Genomic DNA, 23,031 nt, shown 5'->3' with positions numbered 1-23,031 from the left:
CCCACACTGAAGCAGTGACCACACTTTTGCAAGTGCCAGACCCACCGTGCCCCTTGTGATTATGAGGATCCAGAGCCCAGAAACCAGGTGAGAGTGGGGTGGGGGTGGGGAGGAAGACAGGGTCCTCCCCTGATCGTGTCCTGACCATGTTTCCAACTTCCATAGGAAGGAAGAACAGCTCAGCTATATAGTAATATAATATATAGAGGTGGAGAGAGCTGGCCGCGGCACCTGGAAGGGGCTGAGACTCCCCAAATTATTGCAGGAGGGAGAGGGGGCTCAGTGCTGGTGTGTCCGCGGGATAGCTGTGTTAGAGATGGGACAGGGCTGGGGAGCTGCGCTTGCCCCTCCCTCTGGGGCTGGCGGGGGTGGGGGTTGTGGGGTACCCGGTGGGGTTCCTTGGGCCCTGCCTGCCAAATGTCCCCTGGGATGATTTCTCACCCTGGGTGCTTTTTATGTGCTTTGAAGACCATTTTTGCATTGTCAGGAGTGAGGAAAAAATATTCTGACATGGTAGAAAAAGGATATTTACATACCCTGGTGGGCCGTAAGGGGGAGGGTCGCTCTGTGAAAGGGGAGGGGCTTCCTGGGCCCCCTCCCACCCACAGCCCTCCGAGATGGTGTATGGGGAGAAGAGTGCTGGGCTGGGAGGCAGGAGGCCCCAACTCTGAAATTTGGTTGCCATTGACCTTAGACAAGCAATCCCCCCTCTCCAGACCTCAGTCTTCCCACATGGTACAGGAAGGGATGGACCTGGGGCTGAGAAGCTAGGATCTTATGATCCCTGATCCCAGGCTGGGGGCAGGGGGCAGGGCAGGGCTGTGCAGTGAGAGGTTGGCAAGGGGACCTCATGGTGAGGAGACTGGGGCTGTGGAGGGAGGTGTCAGAAACTGGAGGGAAGCTGACGGGCGCCTGGCCTTGGCCAGGCAGCCAAGTCCAGCCAAAGGCATCTCATGGGCTCTGCAGTGATGCCTACACAAGAGGGGCCAGCAGGACTGGCCAGGAACCCTGTTTTCCCGTTGAAGCAGCGGTGGAAGCTGGTGGAGGCTGCAGGTGGCCCCCCAGCTAGAGGGAGGGCCCAGACCTGAGATACAGCCGGGGGTGGGCTCACCCAGGCAGAGTCAAGGGTGGGCCTGGTGCTGGTGCGGTTCAGAGTGGCCCCAGCTCCAGCCTCCAGGCATGGGGGGAGGTGGGCAGAAGCCTCTCCCCAGTCCCCGTGGTGCTGGGACCTGGGTAGTGCCACACTGAGTTCCCTGCTCACATGGTTATGACACACCTCCTCATTCATGACACACCATCCGCGGTCGCACGTAAGTGCCTCCAGCCTTAATGGATGAGTATACACATCATAACGTGCAGACATCCATGCTGAGACCTGACTGGGTGGACACATACATGTGATCACACATTGTTTGCACGGGCTCCACGACCTCATGGGAACACACCCCGTGGGTTCACGCACACACACATGCACACACACAGAGGCAGGTGAGCAATGTCTCTGTTGGACTCTGTGGTGCTGAGGTCCCAGGCTCTGGAAGAGAGAGGGTCCTATGTCCTGGGGGGCAGGTGGCCCAGCCATACTGGGCACCAAAAGCCCCTTTGCAGGCACCTGACCCCTGAAAACTCTGGGTCCTGTAGCGGTGCCTTCAGCCCTCCTAGCGCCTGAGAGGATGGCAGCGAAGGAGGCGCAGAGGCCTGGGGCTGCCCAACCCCTGGCACTCCTGCAAGTCCTCTGACCACTGGCACAGCCTGGCGCTGGCTTGTTTGCTGTCTGGGTCCCACTGGCTACAAGTCAGAGGTGCCGGCGGGGCCCCTGGGTGCTGGTCAGTTGGGCCCTCATGGTCTGGATGCTGCCCAGGATCTTCTTTTGGTGGCCCATGAGGGTGATGCCCAGGGCACGCACGTCCCTGCAAAGGAAGGGTGGTACTGACGAGGCTGAATGTTGGACGGGGCCCCTGGGTGCTGGTCAGTTGGGCCCTCATGGTCTGGATGCTGCCCAGGATCTTCTTCTGGTGGCCCATGAGGGTGATGCCCAGGGCACGCACGTCCCTGCAAAGGAAGGGTGGTACTGACGAGGCTGAATGTTGGAAGCCATGAAGACAGGGCCATGCCCATCCCCTGGAACTGCCATGACCTCAGTGGCCCTGCCTCTGGGTCCCCGCCCTCTCTCTAGCCCAGCACTTTGGCTGCAATGCCCCCACCCCCACAGGGGCCACTAGGCGCAACCCCCCACTCACTGAGCGTTCATCCGCAGCACCATGCCCAGAGAGGAGTAACCGCCAGCAGCAAAGTGGTCTCGGTATCGGCCCATGCGGATGGAGTCCAGCCAGTCGCCCACGGTGAGGCCCCCTCCACCGCCACCACCCCCTCGGAGGTCAAAGCAGCTCTGGGCAAAGGCAGGGGGCGGGCACCTGAGGCACAGAGGCCCTTGGTAAGTGGCCTGCCAGGGACTCTGCCTTCCACGGGGACCCTGGCTCTGGCCACCCTCAGCCTCCATCCAGGCCCAGCAGTGAGCAGGGGTCTGAGAGGCTAGACCCCAGCAAGGGGGGGTGCCAAGAAAGGGCCCAGGCAGGGCAGGAGTTGGGGCCCAGGCTGGGTCTGGTCTAGGGACAGGGCATAGCTGTCCCAGGGCCTGGATGAAGTCTGGGCCTTGTGTGGGACAGGGGCTGGTCTGGGGCAATGCTGGGATGGCAGCCAGGCCTCATCTGAGCTGGGGTGGGCACAGGCACCTGCTGACAGTGGCCGTGGCCCTGAGACTCTCAGGGCTGCGGATCAGTGCATCGAGGACGCTGACAATTTGTGAGAAGCGAGGCCGCTGGGCCCGGTCCTTGTGCCAACAGTCGAGCATGAGCTGGTGCAGGGCACGGGGGCAGCCCATGGGCGCAGGCAGGCGGTATCCCTCCTCCACAGAGCTGATGACCTGGAGGCAGGCACAGCACTGGGCATGGGCCGTCCCTCCCTCCAAAGCCCCACAGCGCCTCTGCCCAGCCAGGCCCCGCACTCACGTCACGGTTGGTCATGTTCCAGTAGGGCCTCTCCCCATAGGCCAGCACCTCCCACATGACCACACCAAAGCTCCACACATCGCTGGCCGAGGAGAAGGTCCGGAAGGCAATGGCCTCGGGAGCTGTCCAGCGGATCGGGATCTTCCCTCCCTGTGATGACACACAAGTGTCAAGAGGATGCCCCGGACTGGCAGGGGCTGGGCACTGAAGGATGGCAGGGGTAAGGGAGCTGAACACTGGGGTCCTGTTTCCAAGTCTAGTGGAGGAGACCTGCCGCCTTCCAAGCCTCCGCCTTCCACGAGCCCCTGTTCTGATGGGGGAGACCAGCCTCACAGAGCTGCTGTGAGGACTGAAGGAGATCAAGTGCGTGGAGGGTCGGGCACATGGTAGATGCCCAGTAAGTATTAGTTAACGGGGCAACGACTGCACTAGTGGAGTACGCTCAGAGAGCTCTCCCTCCTCCTGTCCTTCATCGCACAATCCTTTCTATACGTGAAACCTTATTCAGGGGCTCAGCGGGAGATCCAAAGGGAAGGCTCTGACTTGGGCCAGGCAGGGGGCCCGAGCCCCTGCCCACTCAGCCTCCTGACTTTCAGGCAGCCCCTAAGGCACCTCCAGAAGAGCCCAAATCTCCATGAAACACAGTCGAAAAAGCTGGGTTTTTAGTCAAGTTTTAGAGACAGACGTGGAGTCTGTGTGTGACTTGGAGGTGCCAACTCTCCAAAAGTCTCCCAGTGAGTGAGTGACCGTGGGGACCAGCCCTGGTGTTTCCCCAGGCCACCTGGTAATAGAGGAAAGTCAGTCAAGGTTCTTTCCATTCCCAGAAGAGGAAACTTCAGTCAATAGCCCCGACCTGCCCCAGGTTGAAGGCAACCCTGAAACTTCCAACCTCACTTAACTACATGTGGAACAATCATGGGGCCTTGGGCCAGGAGAGCACCCCCTGTACCACTTTGCCCCTCTCTGGCTGAGCAGGAAGAGGGTGGGCAACGCACCGTGGTGGTGTAGGCGGCCTCAGGGTCGTCCTCCAACACCCGCGAGAGCCCGAAGTCAGACACCTTGCAGACCAGGTTGCCGTCAACCAGGATGTTGCGGGCAGCCAGGTCGCGGTGGATGTAGCCCAGGTCTGAGAGGTAGCGCATGCCGGCGCCCACTCCTCTGAGCATGCCCACCAGCTGCATGATGGTGAACTGTCCGTCATGGGTCTGCAGAGAGACACGGCATGACATGTTGGGGGTGTCAGGAAAGCCCGGCGTGGTGCCTGGTCTGTGAACAGGAATCCTGCCCATCTGTGTGACTGATACTTGAGAGGTGAGGCGGCTCTTTGCAATTTACAAAGTGCTTCACTGCTTATGAAGCTCCTTGCAGTTTAAGGTGTATTCTCATGGTCTCCTTTACACTCACAGCAGCCCTGTCAGATAGGCGGTGCAGCGATGACTGCTTATCCACTTTGCAGAAGGAGAAATAGAGGCCCAGAGATGGCAAGCCCTGTGCCTAAGAGCACCAAGCAAATATATGGCAGGGTGGGAGGAAATCCAGCTGTTTCCATCACACCCACCATGCCTTCCAGCTGGTAGTGCAGGCGACATCAAATCCCTGCAGAGGCACCCCTCTTACCCTGGGTACGGGACAGCAGGACCCTGTGGAGCAGAGGGACTTCCATGTGAGGGAGACTAGAAAGCAGTTTGGTTGACCGTGAAGACCCCCTCTTTACACTGCCTTCCCCTTCTCCAAGTCTGTTGGATCCAAGCTTTGGGGATTGGTGGGGGGAGGAGTTGGAGGGCTTGGCTTTATCTCTGAACACTCAGACTGAACTTCCCTCCCCCAGCCCACGTGAGTGGGGGCCAGGACACACACCCTCAGGAAGGTGTCGAGAGAGCCGTTCTCCATGTACTCGGTCACGATCATTGCCAGGCGGCCTGGGGAGGGGGAGGAAGAAAGGGTGGCTCTTGGTCAGGGGTCAGGGCTACTGATCAGAAACCACAGGAGCATGCCCCCTTCCCAGGAGCTGGGCCAGCACTGAGGGCCCCAGGGTACCTAGGGCTCCCACTGAGGTCCTGAGCTCTGAGCACCACAGAATCCTCAAGGGACCTGAGCCACGGGGACAGGGTCAGGGCAGGTGCAGAGCAGGGTGGCCCACAGCCCAGTCTGGGCAGGAGGGTCCCTGCAGGTGAGGCTTCTCTTGCCTGGCACCTACCGCGGGTGACGACGCCCTCGAGGCGGATGATATTGGGGTGGTCGAACTGCCCCATGATGGATGCCTCACTCAGAAAGTCCTGCCGCTGTCTCTCCGTATAGCCGGCTTTGAGGGCCTTGATGGCCACGGGCACATCCTGCTGCCCCGGCACCCGCAGCCGCCCATAGCAGACCTCCCCAGACTCTCCTGCAGACCCCGAGAGGGGCAGGCAGGGGGAGGCAGTGAGACCCTCGTGCTCCCCCAACCTCACACACCCACTCCCCTTGGGCCTGGCCATGCCAGGCTCCTCAGTCCCCCTCTCCCTCTGCCCTGGGTGACCCTCCCCGGTGCCCCCTGTGCTGTCCCCACCCTCACAGCGCCTGAGGCTCACCGGACCCGATGATTTTCTCGATGTGGATTCTGGAGGCCTCGATCTCTCGGGTGAAACTGCGGCCTGTCCGGCCCGGCTCCTCATAGGTGTGGGGCTCTGCATAGAACTGGGGTTCTGGGAACTTCCCTGGGGGGTGGTGCAGGGGCAGGAAGACAGGTGGAAGTGCTGAGGGGCCAGGGGAGAAGGGTGTTCAGTGGGGTCCAAGAGGAATTACCCTCTCCCAGTATTCCCTGGGTCTGCGATGGGTCTGGGGTGGGTGAGGGATATCTCTGGGAATCTGTGGATGTGGTTGCATACAGTAGGTGCCCCATAAGTGCTTGTCAAGTGAAAGTAGGGTCTCTATGGAGTAGTTCTGCGGTCTCTATGGGGCTTTGAGACTCCAGTGAGTTCTGAGCACGTCTGTCGTTTTCTGGGGTCACGTCCAGAGTACTTGAGATCTTTCTAAATTGTTCTGGGGTAGGATGTGGCAAAAACAGTTTCATCACAAGTGCCAACTTAGACTGCTAGAAAGTGGTTCCCTAGAAGACTGTGTTAAGAAGGATTCTGAGGCTGTGTTCAGGCTCAGTGGAAATCAGTACCATGATTGATATTAATGTCCACCTGGGGCACAGGCGTGGGGTGTGGAGGTGGGCACCCCACATGTGCCTTGTTTTCTCGGGGCTCTACAGGGTCCTGAGAGTCTCTCTGTAGTAGGGGTTTTTGTTCAAGAGTATATGAATCCCCTGAAATCATATACAAAATTGTGGGTGAGCATGCACATTTGTGTACCCTTGGGAGAGGGTCTCCAGCATCCCCAGTGGGGTCTGTAAGCCCAAGAAAGGTGAATAGCACTGTGCCTCTGAGGGGTCAGGTCTCTGTGGCATCCTGGCATCTGTTTCTGGGGCTCTGGTCTTTTCTGTGGTCACCTTTCTCCTTTCCACCTGTGCCACCCCCAGACCAGCACTGGGTCTCGCTGTGACCTCCTCTTTGCCCCCAGACCCCTGGGCCCCTGCACTCACCCTGCCCGTTCTGATAGTGCATCTTTTCCTCGTCTGAGTCCTGGAAGGCCTTGCTGTAGCCACAGTGCCTATGGAGGATGGTCACCGCTCTGCCTGAGGCCAGGCCATACCTAGCCCCAGGCCTGACCCCATTCAGGGGACACATCAAGGCTCCTCGCTTTTACTCCCCTTCCCCAGCTCCTATCACCCCAGCCCCTGCCTCTTACAAAGTCTGCAGCAGAGAATCCCTGACCTCTCAACCCAGCTGAACTGTGACAGCTGTGACAGTCACAAAGCACTTTATGGTCTACAAAGTGTCCTCAAATCCACCTGACCCTCACAGCAAAGCCTATGACATTATTAGCCCCATTTTACGTGAAACCACTCTAGTGGAGGGGTTGGGAGATAAGTCTTCTGATGCCACCTCATTGTGTGGCCTTGGCAAGCCCCTTCCCTTCCCTGGGCCTCAGTTTTTCCAACTACTGGATGATCCTTCCAATTCTCACTGTCTGGATCCTAAGCTGACATTCTGCACACTATCCCACCTCCACCTCCCTCTGGAAGGGAGTGGGAGAGGGAAGAGTGACTGAGAGCATGGCCTTTAGTTTGACAGACCTAGGTTCATGTTCCAGCTCTAGCACCTGTCAGCTGTGTGACTTTGGCAAGTGGCCTAATCTCTCTGATCCTCCAATTTACTCACCTGCAAAATGAGGTCAGGATCTCTACATCGCCGGAGTGTCATTAGGATTAAATGAGACGGTGTGTTTGCAAGTGAGCCAGCCCCAGGCACATGAGGACCACTGGCTCAGGAGGGCTGGGGGCAGGCAGGAGGCCAGAGCTTGAGAGGGGGGGTTCGTGCTGCATCACTCACCTCTTCTTGCAGATGAGCAGGAGCAGGAGCACGACCAGGCCCGTGATGAGCGTCAGGCAGATCCAGACGATGGTTCGGGTGTCATAGCGGGGCCCTGCAGAGGGAAGCCAGGGTGGGGGACCAGGCTCTCAGCCCTGGCCTGGGGCATGTGGCAGCTCTCTCAGCCTGCCTGGGCATCCCGGGGTCCAGTGGGCAGCCTCCTCAGTCACGGGCCAGCCTCCACTAAGCTTCCCCTTCAAGACCCTGCTGCCCCGGCTGCCTGGCTTCCCAACGCAGGTGCCACTGCTTCCTGGGATTGTGAGACCTGGGGAGAGTCACTTCACTTCTCTGAGCCAAATATGGCTAAGACAAAAAATGCCTGTCCTTCCTGTTCCTCTAAGAACAACAAAGCTGGGTGTGCCGACAGCTGCACATTCAAGTCTCAACCAGCCCTCCCACAACCCTTCCAGGGACACCCTACTATCTTCATTTTCAGATAAGAAAATTGAGGCCCAGAGAACTCAAGGAACTTCCTTGAAGCCACACAGTAAATGGGATGGAGGGAGGGCAGATTACCATCAGGCCATCTCAAGGTGACATCAGGCCTACAAGCACTTGAGACACACAGGTGCCAAGGGAGTGCCAGGTGGGGCGGTCACTAACTCTCTAGCACCACCTCCTGGAGGGGGCCAACTTACGGGAGAAGAACCCGATGGCTGGAGTGCGGGGTGGGAGGAGAGTGGAAGGGTCAGCCTCAAGGTCAGTGGTTCCCCAATGTGAAAGTGTCTGGGAATCACCCAGATGGCTGAGTCCCACCCCAAGGGCTTCTGATTCAGAAGGGCTGGAGTGGGGCCTGAGAAGTAGCATTTCTGATCAGCCCTCAGGAAATGTTGGTGCTGCTGGTCCCAGACTACATTTCAAGAAGGCCTGGAGGCCGGGAGCAGAATGATACCAGGGAAGGGGGCCCCAAACTGACCAGGCTCAAATCTTGCTTTGTTGGCTAACCTTGGAAAGTCGCTTTACTGCTCGGACCCTCATTTTCCTCATCTGTAAGATGGGGGTATGGATTGCATCCACTCACTAGAGTTGTTTCTGGGATGATTCTAAGGTTATCCCGCTGGCAGAGGGCATCGTGAGGCTCACGAGTCACACTGATGCTCAGTAAAAACCAGTGGTGGACAGGGCTGCCATCAGCCCTGCCGCTTGGGCAAATAAGTTTCCTTCTCTGAGCCTCAGTTTTTCACCTACGAAAATGCCGACAACAGCCCTGCTTGGAAGGATAATGACGGCAAGAATCCTGCCCTGGCACCGGCTCAGCACACGGTAGTCCCCCTCCTCTGCCCGGCCAGGGTCCTGTGCCCTCACCCTCCCCGCTCCCTGCACTCACGGGGTTTCCCGGTCTCCACCTCCATGGCCTGGCTGAAGCGGCCACAGCCTGCCGAGGTGCGGGCTCGGACCTGGAACACGTAGCGCGTGCCCGGCTTGAGGCCAGAGACGGTGGCCCTGGTGGTGATGGCCTTGAGGGTGGAGTAGCTCTGCATCTCCTTGTCCTGCCCATGGGAAGTGTGGTCAGCCAAGAACCCCCCCACCCTGGCCCAGATCCCCTCCCTCTCGGCCCGGCCCCCTGGGCACCTTCTCGTAGTACTTGACCTCGTACTCCAGGATGATGCCGTTGGGCTGCTCGGGCTCCTGCCACAGCAGTGACACGCTGGTCTGCCCCGCCCGCTCCTGCCGGATCACCACCACCTGGGACGGGGCTGGGGAGGCCGCCCCATCAGATGGGCAATAACGGGGACCTGTACACCACCCCTTCCCCAGGCCCCACCCGGGATCCTGGTTTGGGCTGTGCTCAGCTTGCTTGTCCTGTCCCAGCCCCAGGAGAGCCGGCACCCTCTGGCCTTTCAGGCAAATCACTGACTGCCACCCAGGTTGGTCCCCTGGCTCTGGTCTGAGCTGTTGGAGTTGGCTTGACCCAGACAGGCCTCTTCCTCCTCCTCCTCCTCTCCGGTCAGGCCCACCCACCGGGAAGGTGCTGGGACCCCCATGAATCCCATCAAGCAGCTGCTCTTGTGCGCCCTGGGGACCTAGTGCCTGTCTCTCTCACCTCCGTGTCTCCCTCCCCAGCCCAGGGCCTGGTGTGCAGCAGCCGCTCAGGAACACTTGAGGAAGGAGGGAAGGACAGGAGGGAAGGCAGGGGATGGCTGGAAGGAACCTGTTCCTCACTGGCTGGGACAGCGCTGGATACGGAGGGAAGGGATGTGAGCTGAGCTCAGGGGCTCATGTGAGCTCGAGTATTCTCCCAGCCACACTAGGTCACCCATTCATTCACTCACTCCCCGGTTGACTGATCCACCCGTTCCCTCCCCCACCCAAGTCTGATTATCCCTGTGTGGGTCTGCTGGGAGGTGCCAGACAGCCACAGCCAAACCAGGGGAACTGTCCACAGAGCTGCAACCCCTCCTCCAGCCCCCTCTCCTCACCCCGAGTTCTCACTCTGCCCCCCCTCCCACACCCCCACCCACCCCATATGGCCAGTTCCTCCTTTATATCTAGGCATCCTGTCGCCCCAGCATGCCTGGAGGCTCTTGAAGGCAGGGACTGCACACAGTAGGTGCCCAATAAATGCTTCTGATGACTCTGACATGAAAAACTAAGAAGCAACTCCAGAGTTGAGTCGAAGGGGATGGTGCAGGGAAAATCCCACCAGGCTGGGAATCAGGGTGGGTTCACAACCTGACTCCCTCTCTTGGTAGGGACCCTGGCGAAGTCGTTTGCTGTCTCTGGACATCAGTTTCCCCATCTACAAAGTGAAGCTAGTGGACACCACCTGCAAGGAGGAGGTGAGGATTCCATGAGACCACTGCGTGCACGGGACACACATGGTGTGTCTCTTAAAAATCAAGGAAGTCAAGGCAGGAGGAGCTGCAGGAGTGAGGCAGACAGAGACCAGGGCTCAGAGGCGGGAGCGGAACAGGGCTGGGCATCAGGGAGGGCTCCAGGGAGGCGGTGGCCGTGGAGAGGAGGCAAGGGGGAGGGCGGCGGGCCGCGGGGCAGGCAGGCAGGAGGGGCGGGTGGTCTCTGAGCACAATCCTCCCTGCTTTGCTGCGGCTGTCATTTGTCCTAGGCCCCCAGCACCGCGGGCTTCTGCTTGGTCCTCCCCCCTGGACTTCCTGAACTCCTGCCCACGGGCAGGGGCAAGATCACCTGGGTCCCTGTGTGCCGAGGGGCTCATGTGCTCAGTCTGAAGCTGTTCAAGGGTTCACGTGCAGCCTGATGTCACTTTAAGGCTCACTCAGGGTGTGGCACGAGAACGCCTCATGGGAGCTCCTGCGGTGATCCTGGCCACACGTGAGCGGGGTGTGGATGGAGTGGGGGCTGAGGGTGGAGGTGCTCATGGTGAAGGGGGATCCAGGGATCCAGTGTGTGAGAGAGCTGGGGGGGACAACTTGGGTTTGGGGCTGCAGTACCCCCAGGACCAGTGGTGCCGTGTCCTAAGATAGGGGTCCATGGGAGGTGCAGGTGGGGGGGGGGGTGGTTTTCCGCACATGTGAGTGGAGGTGGGAGTGGGCAGCTGGAGCCCAGGGGAGAAGTGTGCACTGGGGACCTGAGTTGGGGGTTGTCAGCCTGAAGGTGGAATTTGGAGCTGTGGGCCCTGATAAGGTCACCCAGGAAAGATGGGCTCAGCACACGGGAAAGAGCAGGGTCCAGGATGTGACTGGGGACCTGTAGCCCTAGGGGTTGTTAGAGGAGGTGGGGCTGGCAGACATGGAGAGGGCCAGGCCAGGCAGGGAGATGGAAAATGGGTGGGGGGGAGAGGAGGACTGGGACACGGAAGCAAGAGAAACGTGTTCCACAAAGGAGGAAGAACAGGGAGAGAAGTGCCCACTGGATGGGCCGCATGTGCTGATGGCTGCGGAGCATGAGGCACCGGCGCTCTTCCTAGAGGTTTCACGGGAAGAGAAAGGGTTCTACGGCTGGAAGGAGCACAAGTTCAAGGGTTTAGTTTTCTTTTTGGTAATGGGCACACTGGGTGCCCTCCCAATGCTGCCGGGTGTTCCGGCTCTGTCCTCCAGTTTGGACCAGCCAGTCCCCTGCCTCCGTTGCCCTAGGGTCGGGCGGGCAAGGGCTGGGCTCTAAGCACCAGGCATGCAGGTCTGTGTTTCTCACTGTGGTGCCCACACCTCGCATAGTGCTTGGCATTTAGTGGGTGCTCCACAAATGCCACTGGGTGAGGGAGTCTCCTGAGCGGGTCAGGGAGAGGCATGCCCCAGATGCACCGCTGGAAGCCCTGCTTCACTTGAGAGTGAGGCAGGCCTGGCTTTGAGTCCTGGTTCTGCCACTTCCTAAGGGGGTGGCACCGGGCGGCTCTCTGGACTTCAGTTTCTTCCTTGGTGACATGGTGGGAATAATGTCTGCTGGCCAGGGTAGGAGCCCCAGGGGGTCCTAGGCACACGTGAGGGTTGTTATTAATGGGTAGCTGCCCTCGGTGGGCTCTGGGGTCAGGCTGCCACTTGATAGGCAGGACCCACCAGCGTTTGGAAAGAAAGAGGTTCCAGGGACTGAATTCAGCCCCCAAACTGGCTAGAAACATAAATGGCTGTGGTCCAAAGCCGTGTGACCAAACCCATCCCAGGGGCAGCAGTGGCAGCTGTTCTGAAAAATGATCATCAAAGTGGTTTTACTTTTTAATGACATTTATTGAGCATGTACCAAGGGCCAGGTGCTGGGCTAAGCACTTTCATTTCTCTCATTTAAACCTCACGCCAGTACCTCAGGTAGGTACTACTATTCCCATCGCACCAGGGAGGAAACGGGTGCAGAGAGGGAACGTTCTGGAACCCAGCCTCTAACAGCCACACTAGCCTGCCTCTGTGCTTTTTAGATTCCTCCCACTCATTGAACGTGTTCTACGTTTCTAAGGGCACAAAGAGCCCCTAGCTCCATGTCCTGGTGAGGAACACAGGGCCAGGAGAGGCAGCCACTCGCCCAGAAGCCCACAGCAAGTCTGTGGCCTTGCTCCGATCCCAGGGTGGGAATGGGACCGGGGAAGCTGGGGCACGGAGTGTCTCCGCCTACCTGCCTGGTTAGTGGTGATGTTGACCACAGCAGCCCGGCGGGGCTCAGGACTCAGGTCGGACACACCATTGACAGCCTCAATCCAGAAGGAGTAGTTCATGTGGGCCAGCAGGTTGGCCACCAGCAGGCTGGCCTGCACCAGGCTCGTCTGCTGGGGCACGAAACGGGTGCCGCTCCCACACGCCTCGCAGTGGCTCAGTGCCCAGGGGCAGCGGCGGCACACGGCATTGTAGGTGATGTCACTGCGGCCACCTGGGTCCAGGGGAGGGGCCCACTCCAGGGTCACCGATGTCCCATTCACACTGGAGATCAGATTCACTGGTGCTGAGGGTGGCCCTGGGGGGCAGAGGATGACAGGTGGGATGGAGGGTGTTTATTTAGGCAGGTCCAGTTTCCCCGTCATCAGACCAGAGGTTCCCCAAGGGAAGGGTTCCCCCATCACAGTTGGGGTTCCTTAAAAATAAGTCATGTCTACTCCATCCTCAGGAAGCTCCCCAAGGGCAGGGGGTTGTGTCTCTGCCATCAGACTGGGACCACTGTGTCAGGATCTGGGCACAGAGACCTAAGCACCACTCCACGTACACACACTCACACACACACACCACACACATGAGGCAGCTCCCAGCATCTAGCAGCCCCAACCAATTCATTAAGGATGGTGGGGATGGGGGTGCTGCTCTGACTTCCAGCCTCATCCCACAGGTGAATGCCCTGGCTTACCCACCCAGCCCCAGGACATCGGCATCACTGCTAGGTTGGAAGATGACCAACGCCACCCAGTGCTGGGAAGGGCATGGGTCCAGCTCTCGTGTGCCCTCTGAAGCAGAGAGGAGAAACCAAGGGAGAAAAAATGATTTCCCTGGAGAGATGGCAGGTGACACATGATAAGAGGCTGGGAGCCTAGAGAGGTCAAGGCTACTATTGAGGGGTCAGAGTCACACCCCCTCCACCCCAGACTGGCCCCTGGCCCAAAAGGACCATCTGCCCCTGCTCCAGCCACAGAGAACTGGCTGCCTGAGGCCCATGGGACCAAGCCCGGGGTCCTGGCCCAGTCTTGGTCTCGAGGGTGCTGGGGTCTGGGGGCGGTACTCACGGGTGCAGGCTGAAGATGGTGGGTCCAGGGCTGCACGGTAGTAGCTGAGGTCACAGCGGCAGGCCTGGGCGGCGGGGGCTGCAGAGTGGCTGTGTGGGGGGCAGCGGGCACACAGCTGGTCCCCAGGGGCCGACTTGTAGAAGCCCAGCTCACAGGCTGTGGAGGAGAAGGCTGCTACAGGTGAGCCAGCCAGGCCACACTGGCTGGCCTCGGGGACAGCTTTCACTCTGACACAGAGCTTCCTGGTGGGTCCCCCAGAGAGACAGAGGTGCAGACCTTCAGCATCACTCAGTGCTACTCTTTCGTGCTGAAGGAGGGACTGACGCACAGAGAGGGCCTGTGACTTACATAGGATTGCACAGCAAGTTGGGGCAGAGCTGAGGCTGGGACACTGACACCGGAGTCCCAGCCCCAAAGTCAGCAAGGGGCTGACTCAGCCCCACCCCTGAGCTTCTCCAAACTCCCCTGCCCTTCCTCCAGTGGACCCCTGCCATGCAGGCCCTGTGTCCAGCCTTAGATTTTGTCCTTTATGGGATGCTGATCCTTGGGCGAGACAGCAGCCTTAGGGGGCAGGGGCAAGGGGGATGAGAATCAAAGGAAGGGCCGAACCCCCAGGGATGTGACACGGGTGGGATGTGAAAGCAGGACAGGAAATGGGGGTGGTGGGAACGTGACAGGAAAAGAGACACGTGTTCCCAAACATGGGCAGACATGGAACCACCCCCATAGAAACAAAGATTCCCAAGTTAGAAGAGCCAGGGACAGGTCTGGGAATCTGTGTTTTACAAGCTCCCGGAGCAAGGCTGACGATGCAGGAAACGCAGGCTCCTCCCCTCCCAGGCTCGTGCCAGCTCAGTCACTGTGGCTGGGACTGCCTTGTCTCCTCTCGTATCCGACCCTCTCTCCAGCTGCCACCACCACCTATCTCTCACTTGGATGACTACAGCAGCCTCCGAACCCGGCCTCCAGCCCTGCCTCCCCAATCCCAGCTGCTGAAGTGTTCATGCATTCGGTCAACCACTCTTTAGGAGCGCAGACTCTGAGCCAGGCCTGTTCTGGGTCCTGGAGACACAGCCATGAATGAGAGCCCTCGGGGAGCTGGCATTTTAGAGGGGCAGATGCACAGTAAACAAGAAATACAGAGGACGAGGTGGCGAAGGGTAAGCGGGGGGAGGAGCTACCTTCCCCAGGGAGTTGTGTTCTGAAGGATAAGGACCAGTCAGCTGTGCAGGGAGTGGCAACACTCCAGGCAGCAAGAATCTCTAAAATGTGCACTTCACTCTGTCACTGCCTATTCAACCCTGTCATGGGCTCCACAGGGCCTAAACAAACCTGGCATTCAAATCCCTCCCTGCCAGACCAAAACCCACCTGTAGCCTCCTTTAGTGCCACACTTCATCCCCCATCCTTGGGCCAAACTAAACCACTAGCCATTGCCCACACCCAGCAGGCTGTTTCCTGCCTCAGGGCCTTTGCACATGCTCTGCCTTCTTCCTGGGCTGCCTCTTCTCTTTAGTCCACCTGCTCAACTCCTCTTTCAAGATTTATTTTAACTGTCCCTTGGATGAGGCCTTTCTGGACCTCTGCACATATACACACACACAGAAACGACCTTCCCCTCTATGCTTCTGCAGTCCCCAGGGGTCTCATCACCTGTAATACTACGGCTACTTCTTTATCTGCGTGTCTGACTCTCCTTCTAGACTGGGAAGTCCTTGTGGGCGGATCCTGGTGAATAAGGGCAAGGCTGCCTTATTCATCTCAAAGTCCCCAGAATCTGGAACAGGACAGGACAGTTTTCAAACTGTGTGGATCCCACCATTATTTTCTCTGGGCAGAGAAAAACCCCAGAGGTTCAGGTGAACCAAGTGCCACCCAACCAGGCAGCTCCCAACTCCATCCATGGAACTGAAGTTCTCTGCAACAAGGACCACCAGGAAGCTTACGGGGACTCTCTCTCCACTAAATCCCATTCTCGAAAACTCAGTGTTGAGAGCAGCTTCATTTGAAAAGATGTCACGTCTTTTCAGAGAGCATTTCTTCTTTGGATGTTGATCGTATCTATTATAATAGCTAAAACCAGGTTCATTTGTAAAATTCTACAAACTTGAGAGAAAACCTGTAATCAGAAAAAATGGCAGTACCTTTAAGTTGCTTCACAGATACAGAGGCTGTGGAGCTAGAAGGGGCTTAGAGGTTGTGGGGTCAGAGAAAAGATGCCCTAGCTTTTAAGCATCTTCTCGTCCCCTCCAGGGGACCCCAAGAGGGCTCAGGCCTGACTGGGGGCTGGGCTCAGGGCTGGGAACTCGGAGTTGTGGGGCTCCTGGTTGACACACTGTGAACCTGCCTACTCATCCCAGAAGCCCCCTGGGGAAGCCAGTCCTGGGGCACAGCCTGGGCACAGGTGCCTTCTGAGCCCAGGGAGCCCGCAGAGGTGGTATTAGGAGAGGGCTTTGCAGTTTGTCAGCAAATATTTGTTGAACCTGTCATTGAGCTGAATGACGGTAATCCCCACTGCAATGATCGGACCCATGTTGATTTGCTTCTTGAGACCATTTGCTTATTTCTCCTCATTTACTCCTTCACCCATTTGCTCGTTGATCCCGAGATAAACAGGAGCTGTTCCTGCTCTCAAGGAACTTTCAGAACAATAAGGGAAGCCAAGCTTCTTGAGACCATTTGCTTATTTCTCCTCATTTACTCCTTCACCCATTTGCTCGTTGATCCTGAGATAAACAGGAGCTGTTCCTGCTCTCAAGGAACTTTCAGAACAATAAGGGAAGCCAAGTAAATCATCTTGGTGTGATTTATGGCATGAAGGAAACACAACACAACAGCTGTCCTGGCAAGTCCTTGACCATTTAGAGTTCACCTAGTCCTAATCAGTTAAGAACAGAAACTTGGGAGCAGGCTGCCTGGGTTCCTTTCTTTACCCCAGCTATATGGCATTGGGAAAGTTGCTGGAACTCAGTTTACTCATCTGTAAAATGGGGATAGTAATAGTATCTGCCCCATAGTGCTGCAATGAGGATTACATGAGTGAATCCATGTAAATTCATGACAGGACAGTGCCTGGCACTTACTATTATGACAATTTGGTGTAGTCGACATGAATACAAATGTTTGACAGAAGGGAAACAGGAGCTCAGGCCTCAGTGCCTTTCCCCAGGTTCCCAGCAGAGCCAGGATGCAAAGCCAGGTGAGGGAGCCTCCAGGCCATGGCCTTTGGCCCCGCAACCCCCATCCTAGAGCTTAGAGATGGCTGCGCCATTCTGTCGCTCACCAGGCGGCGGTTCTTAGTCGTTTGGCTAATACCCATATGGCTATAACGTGTCAAGGCCAGATTAATCCATGCAATGAAAATAAAATAATCTTTAATAAGAATACTAATCACCAGGCCTCAGGGAGCCCGGAGATCTGGAGGCTGGGCCGGGAATTAATGGCTGAGACAGATGGAGCAGCTCTGGGCTGGGGCCCGGCCCTGCCCGCCGACCTGGGGTGCTTCCGGAGCCTGCATGTGCTGGGGTGTCGGGCTGTGGGCCAGGAGGGGCTGCTGCCCCTGCCGAGGGCACCTTGCCCAGGCTGCCTGTCAGGCCGGCAGCTGCTTGCAGCCCCGGCCACCTCTCTGCTCTCCCCTGCAAAGAGCTGGAGATTTGACAAATAAGGTGTCCGCCGGTGGACGACCAAAGGAAATTAATTCTAAATCAGATTTTAAACACAGTCAGGAAGGCAAAAGAGCTCGTTGTTCATGCTCCCCCTCCGAAATGAGACTCTGATATTTATAGAAAGATGATTAGGGTGGAGGGTGATTTATATTCTGCGTCCAGGTGACAGGAAGGATGGCAACCAGGACTTCAGACTCCAGCTGCTGCTCTACTGGGTGTTCAGAGGGGTCTTTGTCCCTTTCTGGAGTGAGCCAGAGGAGGGGGGAAGCTCACTGGGTCAGGAACCGTGCAGTGTGGGGAGCTTTCTGGTCGGGGGATTGGGAGATTTGAGATCCCATCAGCCACTTCTCGCTGTGTGCCCTTGGGCCGGTCACTTCACCTCTCCGGGCCTCCAATTCTCCACTAGTAACCTGGCCTAGCTCCCCTTGGCTCTGACATTTTCCCATGGGGCTCTGAGGGCCAAGTGCAATCTTAGCATGGCCTCTACAAAGCCATGTGACGACTAGGTCCCTTCTTCTCCTGGGCTTTATTGTCTCCCCCTGCAAAATCGAGTGCCACCTGACCACCTTTTAAGGGGATCACTGAGGGCAAAACCAGCAAGACAGGAAACCTGCGCCTGGTCCCTGCCTCAGGCCTCAGGCTCTGGACCCCTTCCCCTATCTCTAGAAGGAAGGGGGCTCAGGGCTGGGCAAGCTGGGACCCCCTCTCCCTGCCCTTCCTTTCCTCGCCTGTTTGCTCCGAGAGAACTGGCCAGCAGAGAACAGGAGGTCCTCAGACTGGCCAGGGCCCCACGGACCTCAAGAGGTTTCTTGAAGACCCGCTCAGGCTGGGCAGGGGCAGCCGCAGCTTTGAAAGGACGTCTCACATAGCCCAGGAAAGGCGTCCCCACTTTGTGTCCAGCTCCTGCTTGGCCCCAGGCTGTCCACCAAGGAGGCAGTGGGGTTCCAAGGAGGACAAGGGCTTCTCATGGGTGGGGAAGGGGGACACTGGCAGGGCTGCTGGGCCCTGCTCCCATCCGTGAAGGTGCCCAGTTTGGGACCTGTGCTGCTCTTCCCAAATGACATTACCCAGACAATCACAAAAGGCCACCAGCAGGGTGGAGAAATCTCTCTCCTCGTGTGACTTAAACTGGCATCCTGTTCCCAAATCTCAGTGCCTGCAGTGCACTATGAATTAATATTTTTTATAAAACCTGTAATTATCTTGCAACTGGCATAATTATGTTGTGTTATGATTTACGTGTAAAATTCAAAATATGCTCCCATTCCCTAACCCTGCTTTGGCATTTCTTTATTATTTCTTATTAATTTGCTAGCAGCGCCAGCAAATGAGAGTGTCCTTGGCTGCTCCCGGCTCTGGGAGGTCCCACTGTTCAGGCCCTGGGATCTCCACCAAGACCCCTGCCCTTGGTATGCTGTGCAAACTTGGGTAAGACACATGCCCTCTCTGGGCTCTACTTCCTACCTCTGCCAAACAAGGAGACTGGAGCATTATCTGAGGCCTCCAACAAGCTTCCCACCCTGAAGTCAGGAGGGCATTCTCCTCTCTACAGGCAAGTGTGTCTCAGTGAACACCAAACAAACGCCTGGCTTATTTGCCCTTGCTGGCTAAATTCAGAGTTGGAAGGATTGGGGGCAGCGGCTGACATCTAGTGGGTATGCAATGGCCAGCCAGCCTGACTGTCATGACTTATGCTGTACCAGTGACTAACGCTCTGAACGTTCCCCCAGGGAGGAGGGGAGTGGGGCTTTGAAGGGGGCTTTGTGGACAGAGGAAGCAGGTCAGAGCTCTGGAGTCAGGCAACCTGGGATCAGATCCTGGCCCTGCTCCTTAAATTGAGGGGCCTCAGCTTTTGTCACCTGTAAAATGGGGATATAATACCTAGCTTAGAGGACTGTCATAAGGATGAGAAACTATGTGAACTCACTGAAGGCAGGGACTCCCTGTGCCTATATCTATTGAGCATCTACTGTGTCCTGGGCACCAGGGACACAGCAGATGCTCAAGAGGATGAATAACTGATGTAACATGCAAGAGGACTTATTAAAGTGTGGCACGTGGCAAACACTTGAAAAATTTAAGCTAAGGCACTTTATTATCCCCATCAGAGGGGACGTTGCAAGCCAGCTCTGGCAGGGAAGGCCAGGGATAGGGTAGAAGCCAATACCTGGCTCAGAGCAATACAGACCTGACTTCACGTCCCAAGTCTCACCAGCTGTGAGACCTAAGCAGGTGACACTACCTCTTGCGTCTCAGTTTCCCCAGTTGTAAAATGAAATTATAATACCTGCCTTGCTGCAATGTGTGAGGCACCCCCTTGTAAGCGTACAAGCAATAGGGTGCTTGTTGTTTGTATTACCCAGGGCAAAGTTGAGAGGTATAGGGGTGTCTGTGATGGGAACCACAAGAGGCTGGTGGCTGCAGAGGGCAGAACAAATCCGGAAAAAGACAAATGTCACAGAAGGTGCTTTGGGGCTCAGGGTGTAGGACAGGTGAAGACTCATGGCAGTTTTGTAAGCGTACAAGCAATAGGGTGCTTGTTGTTTGTATTACCCAGGGCAAAGTTGAGAGGTACAGGGGTGTCTGTGATGGGAACCACAAGAGGCTGGTGGCTGCAGAGGGCAGAACAAATCCGGAAGACAAATGTCACAGAAGGTGCTTTGGGGCTCAGGGTGTAGGACAGGTGAAGACTCATGGCAGTTTGGAGCATGAAGAAAGATTTAAAACAACCAGAGGCCCTCGGGGAAGGGCTGGAAAAAGTCTGGTGGCTGGGGGAAGATCCTGGTCCCTGAGATCCCTGGGCAAGACGACTCCTAAGCTGGACCAGGCTGGACTCTGTAACTACCTGGGTATCACCTGAAATTGTCAGCCTGTGCCCTGCTTGGTTCTGTTAGCACAGAGAGGCCCTTCCTGCCTGTTAGAGGCAGAGGGATGGGTGCTGAGGGGGATAGAGGGACAGAAGGTCCCCCTGATTGTGGCCTAGGGCCTGTGTGGTAGCAGCAAAAGGCCAGGAAGATATTCCCAGTGGCTGATAGGGGCCCAGTCCCGGTTTTCACTGAAGGTGTCTGGGGACAGGCTCTAGTCTCCCTGATCCCTGTGTAGGAACCCCCCCCACACACACACTTCACCTCCTCAGCCCAGGGGAACCAACGGTCTCGACAGCCAGGTTTCACTACTCTGGGCGGCTGAGCCACCATGTGTCCAGCCCCTGGGGAGACCAAGGAGGGCAGAGGGAAATGAGGCCGAGACCAGCACCAGCTGGGGCACCAGCTGTCCATCCACACGAGCCCTCCCAGTGCTCTCAGGACGCCTGGCTGCACAGCGCCCACACGGGGCTGCTGACCACACACATGCACACGTGCACGCATGCATGCACGCATGCTGCCCGGGGCCTGGGCTCCCCCACGGGTGTGTCCTGCTCCTGGCTCTGACGCGGGGACCCCAGCAGGACACCTGTGGGCACAGGTGCCACTCTAGTCCATGACCCAGGGCTCTGTGCTGGCCTCCTTCACAAGGATCTTGGCTGTCCTCTCCCACAGGTCCCTGAACACAGGCAGCCTGGTTCAGGTGCCCAATGACCCAGCCCAGCCTGTACTCCGGCGTGACCTTGCCCACATTCACAGTGTCCCCTTACTGTGCTCATCCCCCAAGGCCCTGGTTCCATTTTCCTCTCCCCACAGGTTAGAAGTTTAGTAGTTTCCAGCACAGACTCTGGAGTCAGACTCCTGGGTTCAGATCATAGCTCTGCCACATCCTAGCTGTGTGACCTTGGGAAAGTTGCTTCACCTCTCTGTGCCTCAGTCTCCTCATCTGTAAAACCAGGATAATCATTCCTTTATCACAGGGTAGTGGTGGAGATTAAATGAGTTAATATATGGAAAATGCTTAGAAAAATGCCTGACAAGAGTGAGCCCGCAGCATCATTCTTTAACCCTCCTACGTCCCCCATAGCATACCCAGTCACACAGATGCCCTTGGCTGTACCCTCCACAATGCCCACCGAGGGTACCACCTGGCTGCAGTCTGTTTTGCTCCCTTCTCCCTCCCCACCATTCCCCAACACACACACAATCACATACATACACACACACACACACACACACACACACACACACACGCACGCATGCACATAGGTGGCCTGGTGTATTTGCTGACGCAGGAACACTGGAGATTTCCCCATCTTCCCAGGTGATGTGTGCACCACCCAGATGCCTGTTGACCATGATGTTCCCCCGCAACCCCCCCCACACCCCAGCAGCCCTGTCCAGACCGAGCCCACCTGCCACGTGCCCACGCGTGGTGCGCTCACCCACACAGGCATCCCGCCGCTCCTCGTAGCCGGCGCTGCACACGCACTTGCCAATGGGCACCAGCCACTCGCCCTCGGCGCTGCAGTACATCTTGGGTGTGTCCCGCTCCTCTGAGTGCCGCACGCACTGGCCCCGCACCTCCACCAGCGAGGACGAGTCGGCCCCTGTCACTGCCTCCGAGAAGGCAGCCAGATTGCGCACCATGGCAGGGCACTTCTTGTAGTAGATGCGGAGAGAGAGGATGGCAAGGCAGGCACCAATGTCCTGGAAGGCCAGGTAGAAGCCGCGCTTGCTGAGGGGACCCACACCGCGCACCTCTGTGTTGAGCTTGAGACGCCGCACACCTAGGTCGGCGCCGGTGAAGCTCTCGTCGGCCGCAATGGTGTCGATTTTGAGGAACTGGCTTTCTTGTGTGCTGGCACCCAGGTCGCGGTCTGACTCCAGGTAGTAGAGATTGAAAGTCTCTTTGCAGGTGCCCAGCACACCAGGCATGCTGTTGCAGTCACGCAGGGTAAACTTGATCTCAGCGTAGACGCGCCGGGCACCATCGCGGGGCACCCAGCTGGTGCGCAGCCAGTTGTTCTGGTTGGGGCTCATGACGTTGCACACCTGGTACGTGTGGATGGGCTGGAAGGACTCGTCCACCTCGTTGATGGAGTCCCACTGTGGAAAGAGAGAACACAGCTCGCTAAAGGAAAGTCAGCACCTCGCCCTCTTTTGCTAATCACCATGCCACAAGCCATGTGCATTGTGCTGGGGAGTCCTGGGGAAGAAGACTAAGGAGCTGACCATCTAGTGGATTGCATATCTCTGGATGCCAGGCACCCTGAAGATGTGATCTTGCAGAGGGCCATGATCCTCCTGGGCAAGTGTTATTCACCGACTTTTTACAGATGAGGAAACATAGCTAGCCAGTGATGGCGCATGGACTGGAGCTTAGGCCTGTCTGATGCCAAAGCTCTGACCTCATTTCTATATGGCTAGTCCTGTCATTCCCAGAGCTGGGGGACTTGCTGGAGGAGGTCCCAAGTCCAGCTTCCACATAAGCTGCTAGAAGATCTTTCTAATCTATGAACCAGACCATGTCTTGCTACCGCCTCAAATCCTTCAGCGGCCCCTGCTGCACTGGTGCTTGCTGAGTGACTGCCTGATCCACGGACTCCCTCTGCCCTGCTGTTCTTGCTGCTCCCCCTGACCCCGCCTAAGGCAGGGGGCTCATGGGCTGGCCTGGGTCCCACTTCAGGGAATACCAGGACGTGGGAGAGTTGAGTGGGAAGGCTTCTGCACTGGTTGCCAGCCAGGCATCAGTGATTTGGAAATAAACCACACTCTCAGAGTAAAAAGTCGACCCATAAAACACACACACACACAAGATCACAAGTGTTGGTGAGGATGTGGCGAAATTGGAACCCTCGTGCACGGTTGGTAAGGAGGTAAGATGGTGCAGCCGCTACGGAAAACAGTGTGACAGTTCTTCAAAAAATT

General features: G+C 57.3%; 1 protein-coding gene across 1 annotated transcript; it reads right to left on the bottom strand.

The window, feature by feature from the left end:
* Positions 1-1,795: 1,795 nt before the first annotated feature.
* Positions 1,796-22,143, bottom strand: EPHA8 (EPH receptor A8). Its single transcript, XM_008573152.1, is given in 16 exon segments — positions 1,796-1,910; positions 1,957-2,052; positions 2,241-2,352; positions 2,653-2,923; positions 3,009-3,158; positions 4,004-4,213; positions 4,866-4,927; positions 5,206-5,391; positions 5,576-5,701; positions 6,574-6,641; positions 7,424-7,517; positions 8,790-8,952; positions 9,035-9,159; positions 12,479-12,814; positions 13,572-13,727; positions 21,546-22,143. Coding segments are annotated over 16 exon segments (2,868 nt in total).
* Positions 22,144-23,031: the final 888 nt, after the last annotated feature.

The sequence above is a fragment of the Galeopterus variegatus genome, unplaced genomic scaffold (genome assembly GCF_000696425.1).
Source record: "Galeopterus variegatus unplaced genomic scaffold, G_variegatus-3.0.2 Scaffold50, whole genome shotgun sequence".
Classification (NCBI taxonomy): domain Eukaryota; kingdom Metazoa; phylum Chordata; class Mammalia; order Dermoptera; family Cynocephalidae; genus Galeopterus; species Galeopterus variegatus.
The sequence above is the reverse complement of the archived record's forward strand: the minus strand, read 5'-3'. Positions and strand labels throughout refer to the sequence as shown.